This window comes from Halictus rubicundus, chromosome 1 (assembly GCF_050948215.1).
Source record: "Halictus rubicundus isolate RS-2024b chromosome 1, iyHalRubi1_principal, whole genome shotgun sequence".
Lineage (NCBI taxonomy): Eukaryota > Metazoa > Arthropoda > Insecta > Hymenoptera > Halictidae > Halictus > Halictus rubicundus.
This window is the reverse complement of record NC_135149.1, coordinates 1,124,353-1,135,740: the sequence shown is the minus strand read 5'-3', so window position 1 is coordinate 1,135,740 and position 11,388 is coordinate 1,124,353. Positions and strand designations below refer to the sequence as shown.

General features: G+C 36.1%; 1 protein-coding gene across 1 annotated transcript; it reads right to left on the bottom strand.

Moving 5' to 3' along the window:
* Window positions 1-82: 82 nt before the first annotated feature.
* On the bottom strand, window positions 83-1,265 carry LOC143356669 (defensin). Its single transcript, XM_076792964.1, has 3 exons — window positions 1,168-1,265; window positions 783-966; window positions 83-380 (listed from the first exon to the last, which is right to left on the bottom strand). The coding sequence occupies exons 1-3, from the start codon at window positions 1,235-1,237 to the stop codon at window positions 341-343; spliced, it is 294 nt and encodes a 97-aa protein (XP_076649079.1). The 5' UTR covers window positions 1,238-1,265; the 3' UTR covers window positions 83-340.
* Between the last annotated feature and the right edge of the window lie 10,123 nt (window positions 1,266-11,388).

Sequence of the window (11,388 nt, the reverse complement as noted above, 5' to 3'; positions counted from 1 at the left end):
GCATACGAAAGTGTAAGAAATTTTAAACCAAGCAATGTATTTCTGTGGTACTAAGTCAAAGATAAATAGAAAAAGACGAAGGTCGATTTTCGGAAGCTTAAGCAATATTTATTGAACATGTATTTCTGCACCATGTAGAGTGTTTATTGTCTAAACAAAATTGTGTTGTAACATAAAACGGAAGTCCAAGGCCAATGGAAGTTTCAATGTTCGAGGATCCTTTGTTGGTAAAAAATAGGACCGTGTAATACGTTGTTTTTCGCAGAGCATTGTTGTTCTATGTCAGGTTACGTAGAAAAATTCCATCGATCCTCGGCGGTGGTCACACAAGAAGTTTGATTCAACCGAATCGTTTGTCCCACAGATCTTTGAAATTAGTCCTGAAAAAAAATAAACGTTACAACATCCTGCAGTGCAAGCCGTACCTCTCTGAAAATTGTTGCAGTGAAACTGTAGATTAGAAACACTCGAGGACTGAATCAGCGTATCGTCGATTAACTAGTTATTTTTACATTCGGAACGGAAGCAGAGTATCGGATACATAGTTTATCTATTTTATAGATCTCAAGGGTCGTATCACTATTGGCTGTGCAAAGTTCGAGAAGAATCTGGCTGTTGATTCGTGCCAGTCATCGATCTCCAATAGATAAGTTAATGTATAATGCGTTGAATTGGATCACGCGTGTTCACGCCTAAAAGTATGCGATTTGTACATCGATAAAAAATGTTTGATAAAGTCCGACAGTTGTCCCTGTGTTATCAATATTTAGAAAGTAACGTACTTGCGGCAGAGACAGACACCATTCTCGCAGCGACCACCAGCTTTGCCCATGCTGAGACAATTGGCAGCGCAAGCACTGTGCTCGGCGATTCCTTTGATCGAGAGAAGATCGCAGGTCACTCTTCTTTGCCTAACGGCACGCTCTTCCGCAACTTTGGCGAGTTCGAGAGGTTCGTATTCTTCGTCTGGAATTTATCGAACGTTAAATGCGGACAATGTTGGCCGAACATTATTCAGAATAATGAATAAAATATTAACGAATAAATCCAATTATTTTTTTTAAATTACTTTTAGTTAGAGCCGCATCAACATTTAAGCGATCGTAAGGTACTTTAAGAAATTATGTTAAATTAACGTATAAAATGAAAAAGACAAATTTGTATTACCTACGGGGATGGCGACGACAGCGGCAGCAGCTACAAACAGAAAAGCGGCAAGGATGTAGAATTTCGCCATTTTAGTTATCGATTAGATTTCCGTTCTAAATACTTTGAAGAGAAGTTGGAAGACTGATGATGGATGTAAAACCTGCATCGCTTTATATACTATAATATTCTTTCACAGATGTAACGCGCGGGTAAATCCCGTGACAAGCATGTGCGCAGTTGTTATGAAAGGGAAAGTAAACAATTAAACGCTGTTGGCACGTGCGGTAAATCGTTCCTTATGGCAACAGACACAGATAACGGTGAACGTAGAAATTCCCCGTTCTTCCCCGTTACATTTGTCTCGGGTTTTCCTGTCCTTTGTGCGGTTTCTTCAAACCATCGTTGTCTGTGTACAATAGCCATGTTCTCGAAACCAGGTACTTACATATGTACACTAGTGCTCGTGTATGCCATCTTTAATATTGTTCTTCGAAGTGATTGAACAGATCTGGTGGAAAATGAAACAGTACAATCGTTGAGCGTAATTTGCAGCGTTTAAAACGAAGATGAAAACCTTCGGGTATTATAATTTCCGCAAGCAAATTGAAACTGATTTACTTGCCAACACATTTTTACTGTTAGTGCGTAAGAACAGAGTTGTGCAGAATTACAATTGAATTATTCCAGGAATTATATTTACAAAGTAATTGAATTACATTGTAATTAAATCATATTGTAATTTATAATCCAGATCTTCATTCAATTAAATTACAATGTAATTTGTAATTGCAATGGAGTAAAATTACAAAATACTTTATAATTAAATTACACGAATTACGATCAGACTTGTGCAGATTTACAATTGAATTACTCCAGGAATGTATAATTACAAAGTAATTGAATTCCATCGTAATTCAATCATATTATAATTTATAATTCAGATCTTCATTGAATTAAATTACAATTTAATTCGTAATTGCAATTGGAGTACAATTATAAAATACTTTGCAATTAAACTACATTAATTACGAATTACTATGTAATTAAATTAAAATAAAAAATTAAAGAATAATAAAGTAATAGGTAATAAGAGGTTGAAAAATCCATGTGAAGATTTCAAACAGATAGAATTTATTATTTATAAATTTATAATATCTGAACAGAAATAACTTCTGCGTTACAAATTTTTTGAAACATGTCTCTACTTTACCTAGGTTACAATATACAGGGTGAATTCGATAAAGCAGGACACCTAAATATCTCCGTTACTTTTCGTTGTACAAAAAAACTTCGTAGGACAAAGTTACACTGTTTGAAGGGACACATATATCGGAGTAAGGGGAAAAAATTTCAAGGTCATTTTTATGAGATTTCAAGGTTATCGATGTTTTTTTAAATGGAATGATATATTTTCGTTAACGTTGTTACGTATGGAGACGTTCTCCACGTTTATTTCGATTAGAATTTCTAATCTCTTTTCTGAGAACGAAAAGCGGCCCAACAGGCCCCTTTTATTAACGAAAGATACTGTATGCCTTCTTTATATCAAAATCTCTAGACACTCCCTTCTGGCATCCGTTAATCAATATTCTGATAGGAAATAGCCCGGATAACCTTCATTAACCCCTTTTAACGAAAATCTAACTGAGGCCTGCTTTTGATTAGAAGTGACAAAAAATGTGACTGTGACCCTATGCGACATCAAATCTTAAACAGAGTACCCCTTTCATTTTCAAGGTATATAAACCCATTCGTTTTCATCCTCTTCGGTTAGTCGAGAAGCGGTTCAGTCAAGATTCAGACGCGGTTCAGTACTCGTGCAGTCACGTCGCGTCAAGTCTAGTGAGATCGGGTTAAAGTCCCTTTCGAATCAATTCGTAACCTTATAGATTCCGTTAGTTCGGTATATATTCTATTTGGCATTCAACAATCACTATCTAACCCCGCATTGCCAGTGCGTCAACACCGTGCAACATTAGGTAACAATTTCTCTAATTGTACACTTACTACATCCACTCGCGACACAAACAATTACACTTGTAACTATTCCAAATCAGAATATATTTGTCTTGTTTGTTAACTCGCGTAATCTACAACCTTTAATTATTGCCTGATATCCTAATCTAATAATTGAACGTTCCCACATGATACAATCTTACCGCTCGGATTGTATCAAGTAAATTATATATAAGTTACGAGGCTTACTAATCTTAGATTCAATTCAACGAAGATTTCTCCAACCTAGTGGCTCCCCGGTTTCCCATTGGGTGCGTCCACGAAAACTATACCATCCTAGCGGATCCCTGATATCGCATTGGGTTCTTCCGTATCCTTTTTTTTTTTTTTTTTTTTTTTTTTTTTTAGGAGTATTTGTCTATATTCTTTCAATTAAAAATTCAAATTTCGTATAAAACCGCTGTTTTTAAATTCTTTCTCGCCTGTTAACATTTGGTCTCTATTTTAATTTCGGTTTCACTTTGGCTTCGCTCGCTTAAATTCTATCGGTTCCTAAATATATTTATTCTTCGCTTCTATCTAAATATGATTTATTCTAATTTTTTCTACGTGTCTAATCGCTCGCGGCTATTTTAATTTATTAACTAATCTATAGAGTATAATAGTCTATTCTAATTTATTAATATGCTAATACTTATCGGTTCCTGAATATATTGATTCTTCGCTTCGCTTCTATCTAACTATGATTTATTTCAAATTTTTTCTACGTATCTAATCGCTCGCGGTTGACTATTGCTTAATCTATTAACTAATCTATAGAGTCTAGTAGTCTATTTTAATTTATTACTATGCTAATACTACTATACTATATCATATACTAAGTACTAACTAATAAACTAAGTAAACTAATCCTATTCTACGGTATTCTAATGCTATTCTTATTAAATTAAATTATCTTAGAAGTTACGCCTCGTCTCCCCTGGCTTGTATGGCCGAAGGAGAGGAATTACTAATTATAAAAAATTTTATTATGTTTTTCTACTTATGCTAAATTTTCGTTAATCTCTCCCTGTATATATCCCTATATTCTATACCTAATTTTAAACGCAAAAAACTCTTAAAAAACCCCTTTTTTGGCTTTGCGCCAAGAGCAAAGTGGCCTTTTTTGCCTGGTTTACCCCCTCTTTTTATTCCTTCTTCGTATAGGCCTGGACGTACCGGTCACTCGGCCTGTGCAAATTTTTCCCAAAAATCGTCTCCTTATCTAAGTAAAAGCCCGATTTTGGGTCAAAAAGTGGGGGTAGGCGGGTTTTTCCCCCACCACGGGGTTTCTTAAACCCCTACCCACCCTTAGTTCTTATCTTTATTTTTAAAGGGCCTCTACGTGTTCGGTTTGTCTCGAGTTCCTGAAAAATTAATTCGCCACCCGGTATAACCGTTTCTCCAAGTTTGTCCTGTCGGGCCGTTCGTGGGCTCGTTGGAAAGGTCTATCCGAGTGCACTATCGTTATCGTATCTACTTTACTCTACCACTCTAAACACGCCTCTGTTTCCTCGTATCTCCGAACAGGGAGGGGGGATCGAAAAGTTTTCCCCACCCGGGAGAAATATCTCCCTTTTGGACCCTATCTACTCTACACCCCTTGTAAATACTGCGTATAAAATTTCAGATCAATCGGAGCATTTTCGGTGTTCCGCTATCTCTATTCGGGCTGTTATCCTTTTCTTTTATCTAGTAACGACTTACTCTTTTGCTCCGACCGACCCTTCGCACTTGTACTCCTCTCTCCTCAGGTCCCTTCCGGTATTTTTTCACAACGTTCAAGTCCTTTATATGTACACGATTTCCTAATTTCGACTATTTTATCAAATTATTCGAGGTATAAATCACTTATCGCGCGTTTATAGCTACTAATTAATTTTCTAATAGTCCAAATTATTCACATTATTCACTTATTTTCGGCACTTTAATCGCTGCTATTTTCGCGTCGTTAGTCTATTTTTGTCTATTTATATTCTAATTATTTATTTAAATTTCTTATTATTTTCCAACTATATTCGGAACTCACGAGTATTTGTTTCAAAGTTCGCGTTTTTCGCGTGTAAATTCTCGCAGTAACTTCAGCTTCTGCTTTTTTATTTCACGATTCCCGGTAGTTATTAAATTCATACAATTATCACTGTATCTTTATTTAATACTCCGAAAAAGAAATTCAAAACTAAGCTATATCGTTAGAAATTCACTTTGTTCTATGCTCTTTCGAGGTTCGAATCGATCTCGGGTTCTTCCGTATCCTAGCAGCTCCCTGGTCTCGCATCAGGTGCGTCTGTGAGTTATCCACCTTCCATTTAAATTGGGTTCGCCGCGTGTCTCTCCTAGTGACTCCCCGATTCCGCATTGGGTGCGTTCACGAAGTTTCATCCTCCTAGTAGCTCCTGGGTTTCGCATCGGGTGCGTCTGCGTTTGACTCCAACCTCCCAGAGGTTCCCTGGTTTCGCATCAGGTGCGTCCTCGACGTCAACTATCCTAGCGGCTCCCCGATCTCGCATTGGGTGCGTCCGCGTACCTAACTAACAAATTGAAACCATATTCCTGGGGTAACAACCCCTCGCCGGCCTCTCGCGTTGCTCGCAGCCCTGGCTCGTAACAACGTAATGTTGTAGCTGACAAAATAACGAATTCAAGCATGTCACACAATATGACCTTCAAATGACCTTCAACCCAGAAAAATGGTATAAATAAAATTTAACGTGTAAGATTCATTTGATGTATTTCTGTTACGCCAAATGTTCAAAAATACATCCCTTGAGCTGCTATACATTCAAATGTATCGCAATACATAACATAATAACAGATTCGGTGTTGACAGGAGGACAATTATGATATACCTTCACCTATACGTTCGTACAGAATCAGAAGACCTTCTTGCTATCAGATTTCCACAGTTTCTAAGATTTCTCGATCAGTTTATCGATGAACGTTTCACAATGCGTTACTCGAAGGAAGATAAGATTGGTATGATTTTCATTTATGGAGAAAGTCGACAGTGTTTAAGAGAAGCCGTGCAGTTGTACAAGGACCGATTTCCTAATCGTTTCCGTTTACTCCAATTTGATAAATAAATTCCGTGAAACTGGTAGTGTCGAAAATAAAAAACGTACAAAGGTGAGGACTGTAAGGAATGAAGCAAACACAATTAATGTTCTGGCAGCAGTGAATACAAACCCTCATGCTAGTACGAGGCAAATCGCACGAGGGAGTGGCATTAGTCAAAAATGTGTAATGCAAATACTCCAGGAACACAAATTTCACCCCTTTCACCTATAAATTCATCAAGAACTTCATGGTAGAGACTTTGTAAATCGTGTAAACTTTTGCCAGTGGGGATTGAGACAATTGATAAACGATAGAGCATTTTTTAATCAAGTATTATTTACCGATGAAGCTTCGTTTACAAATCACGGGCAAATAAATTTAAAAAACCTGCATTATTGGTCATCTGAAAATCCGCGGTGGTTACGGACAGTCGACAAACACAGACCATGGTCCGTCAATGTTTGGTGCGGAATTTTAGATAACCAAATAATTGGGCCTCACTTTATTACCGGAACATTAAATGCAGAAAAATACATTGCATTTTTACGAGAATCGTTACCAATTCTCCTGGAAAATACACCCTTGAACATTCGTGAAAATATGTGGTATCAACATGACGTATGTCCGGCCCATTATTCCCGTGTCGTAACACAATTCTTAAATAACAATTATCCAAATCGTTGGAGTGGACCTAACGGACCCGTATTATGGCCAGCTCGCTCACCAGACCTTACACCCCTTGATTTTTATCTATGGGGAAAACTGAAAGACGATGTTTATAGTGAACCACGAACGACTATAGACGACATGAAAGAAAGAATCATCCAGGCTTGTGCGTCGATTTCCTCAGAAATGAATTACACAGCAGTACGTTCTGTAACTTCACGGCTGAATGAATGTATAGCAGCTCAAGGGAATATTTTTGAACATTTGGCGTAACAGAAATACATCGAATGAATCTTACACGTTGAATTTTATTTATACCATTTTTCTGGGTTGAAGGTCATTTGAAGGTCATATTGTGTTACATGCATGAATTCGTTATTTTGTCAGCTACAACATTACGTTAACGAAAATATATCATTCCATTTAAAAAAACATCGATAACCTTGAAATCTCATAAAAATGACCTTGAATTTTTTTTTCCCTTACTCCGTTATATGTGTCCCTTCAAACAGTGTAACTTTGTCCTACGAAGTTTTTTTGTACAACGAAAAGTAACGGAGATATTTAGGTGTCCTGCTTTATTGAATTCACCCTGTATGTTAAAGGAAAAAATAACGACAATCATCTAATGAGACTCACTAAACAAACATTAATATTATATGTAAGTAAAATGAAATACATTATTTAATAACGGAAAACTGAAAAAAGGAACGTTTTTAGCTTACCCCTAACCAATAATATGATCACTTTGACGTATTACGAAAAAGGACGAGGAAATTCTGGAAAGTTCTGAGCTATACATAATTTGGAGAGCTGTATTTTAAGTATATTGTATTTCAATTAGACATCTGATTAAAATAATTAGTAATTGAATTAATTGAAAGGTTTAAATTATGGAATTCAGTTACGACGTAGTTGAATTACTATATAATTGAAATACAATGTAATTCAATTGTGCAATTGAATTACAACGTAACTGAATTAGCACAACTCTGCATACGAATAAGTACCTTCGTTACTGCTTTCATTCCCCGATATTATTATCAAAGAAACTTTCATAGGTTTGAACCTATGCTTTAATTTTCAAATTGCAAAATTACAAAAATGTTTTTATTATCACAACTATAGAAAGGCAACTTTTTATAATTAAGTTTCCACTTTTTAATCAAAATTTTTCCGCTAACTTTTATCTAAATTTCGACAGGAAACGAGACAAAATATTTTAATTAAATGATATTGTAACATTTAATTCATAGTTAGCACGCTGCATATAATGTAGAATATTTATAGCAACATTTTTTAAAAAATCACACAATAAAAGAGTAACCTTTGACACCTGTAAAAATATCGAGATAGGCGTATAAGCAACATGTAATCCACAAAACAAATTTTGCGCAAACTTACGCAGTTCACAGAACAGGAAATTCCATATATTCGTATAATATAATATCTGAGTTGTATACTTATACTCGAAGAAAATTCAAACAACTAGAAATCGATTTTTTAAAAATAAACGCCAGAAAGGTGTATCATAATTTATCCTTCAGTGTATTATTTGAAAATCCATTTGAGGTTTAAAATCTTTTCGATTAAGTACAGTGTATCCACGATTACACAAATGTCGGATGTTCGAAGTCTCTAGTATCTAAATATGTGTTTCGTTCAGGTAATCGACATTCTACTGTAGGGGAGACCGGTGCTGGTTGCAGAGGTCATCTTCAAGTTCTCGTGTTTTCACGCTCCATATAATTACAGTAAAGTAAATGTTAGAGCAATATTTTAAAGTTTATTTATTGGACAATGTATTCCAACCGTACTTTTTTTTATACATAAATAATTTAAGGTTATATGGAGCGTTGAAATCAACATGGTCGTTCGGGGCTGGTTGACTAATAACGGCTGTTCAAAAACTATTTAACGAAGTTTAACGTTAATTTTCAACATTATAAACAACTTTGCGACAACACATTTTTACGACTGTACACTGAACCGGAGTATAATATAAAGGAAAATATAAAATACCGTTCTTCACATCTAGTTATTTACATAAATCTAGGAAATAGTTGTTATTGCATAATTATTTTCAATAAGGGTTATACAAATTCTGAATCAACATTTCACTATCAAAATATATAATAAAACGTCGCAAACATTTAGCATTGTCAATATACTAAAATGCTTGATAATATCGATGTGCTGATCTTCCCGCTGTAACTCGCATCATGTCATTTTACGCCTGATTTTATTTCGAGCCGCTCTCTTCGGTGCGAGCCGTTCGCTTCGTTGCGAGCAGCTCGCATCGGTGCGGATAGCTCCCATCGGTGCGGGTAGCTCGCATCGTGCGAGTACTCGACTCGACTCGCACAATCGAGCCGAGCTAAGCTCGGCTCGCATTTTCGGGTACTCGCACCAGAGAGGAATGAGAGTGCTCACGCCCGGGGTTTCGGCGTTCCCACTTTCGTAACATCGCCGCTTTAGCATGGCACAGAACCGGTCAGTCTTTCCTCGAAAAGAACCGGTCAGTCTTTTAGCATGGCACAGAACCGGTCAGTCTTTTAGCACAGACGAGGTATAAGGATAGACCTATCATCTTATGGGACCACAGACGAGGTATAAGGATTAGGCCTGCAGCCAAGCTCGCATATGCGAGCCGAGCTCGGGTCGAGTCGAGCCGGGACTCGCTTTTCGAGTCGAGTCGAGTACTCGCACGATGCGAGCTGCTCGCACCGATGCGAGCTACCCGCACCGATGCGAGCTATCCGCACCGATGCGAGCTGCTCGCAACGAAGCGAACGGCTCGAAATAAAATCAGGCGTAAAATGACATGATGCGAGTTACAGCGGGAAGATCAGCACATCGATATTATCAAGCATTTTAGTATATTGACAATGCTAAATGTTTGCGATGTTTTATTATATATTTTGATAGTGAAATGTTGATTCAGAATTTGTATAACCCTTATTGAAAATAATTATGCAATAACAACTATTTCCTAGATTTATGTAAATAACTAGATGTGAAGAACGGTATTTTATATATTCCTTTATATTATACTCCGGTTCAGTGTACAGTCGTAAAAATGTATTGTCGCAAAATTGTTTATAATGTTGAAAATTAACGTTAAACTTCGTTAAATAGTTTTTGAAGGAATGGATATATAAATATTGTATAATATTGATATGTATTTGTACGCATTCGTGCCAATATGTGCCAGTCTACAACCTTTCACACAAGTTGGAAGTTCCAACAGCCTGTCATTCGGTACTGTGCACGTATAGGTGATAAGATTTAAAAGGGCATAGCCGATTAAGATGGTCAAAACAATTGGAACCGCAAAAAGATTCCATTTCAAACAGTATTGATTTCTTGATTTTCTGGAAATGACAGAAGTGGATTTCAAAATTCTTTTCACGGAATCTTACCAATTTTCACAAGCAATTTCATATCTGGCGGAAATCGTGGACGAACACAATAATATAAATATTCATTGCCTAATCAATGTTACTTCAATATTTTTAGAACATTAAAAAAATATTGTTAAAATCACATGAATAAATAATATAAGAAATTGAAAAAATAAAGATGATGTATGGGAAAAAACATTTACCACCGACGGGATAAGAACCCCAGCGTATCCGCTCCATAGTTCGACGTCTGGCGACGTATGTTACAAAACTTTACGAACATTCTGGTATATATCACACAAAATACAATTTACTCTTTCTCTTAAATCACATTTCTTAGGTCAAACAATTACTTGTTTCAATTTAATAATGCTAAAAATTACTTAATATATATCTGCGATAAAACCAACAAATGTAACTTTCCTCCTAATAGCAAAAACGTCGAAAAAATTCGGTTTTTATTGTTTTTTGACGATGATGTCTCACAACAAAAAATCTAAAAAAAATTGACGACACTGCCTGTTATAGTACTTTAACAAGGAACTAAACAGTAGAATAGCATGTTTTCACATTTTTGAGAAATCTGCATTTTTCCGATTTTTTGGAGGTTTTTCATTTTTTTACGACCACAGTTTGTAACAAAAAAATCTGAAAAAATTATCAAAAGTCAGCCTTAGAATCCAAAATATGTCACATTTTTTCAAAATTTTAGGAAGCATCAGAGTGCGGAAAATACGCGGAGAAGCGCGAAATCTAATTTACCCTGTAACCAACCTCATGGGCAAGATAGGGGGTTGAAATTTTACTCAGAGGGGTTTTTATTAGTCAGCTTTCGAATTGTTCATTAATCATTGAAAAACCTCTAAGGGCAGTTTTGACCATAAATCGGCTAGGCCCTTTTAAAAGGATCTGATGTCTACGTTCAACACTCGTCATACTTTCTGTTTAGTTAATATTTCAATGTTTGTAAAAAGTTTACCGATTCTCATCTCGAAATCTTTTTTCAATTTGCAATTGTTGGCTCTTCTCCGTGGATAACAGTCGATCTTTTATACGATGGTCCAAAATCATGCTAACTACCAAATAATTCGTAGTGGCAGCAAAGTTAAATCTACTT

Coding starts and splice junctions, on each gene's coding strand:
- LOC143356669 (XM_076792964.1), bottom strand. CDS start 1,237: ATGGCGAAATTCTACATCCTTGCCGCTTTTCTGTTTGTAGCTGCTGCC. Junction 967..1,167: donor TGTCGTCGCCATCCCCGTAG/GTAATACAAATT, acceptor GATAAATTCCAG/ACGAAGAATACGAACCTCTC. Junction 381..782: donor GGTGTCTGTCTCTGCCGCAA/GTACGTTACTTT, acceptor ATTTTTTTTCAG/GACTAATTTCAAAGATCTGT.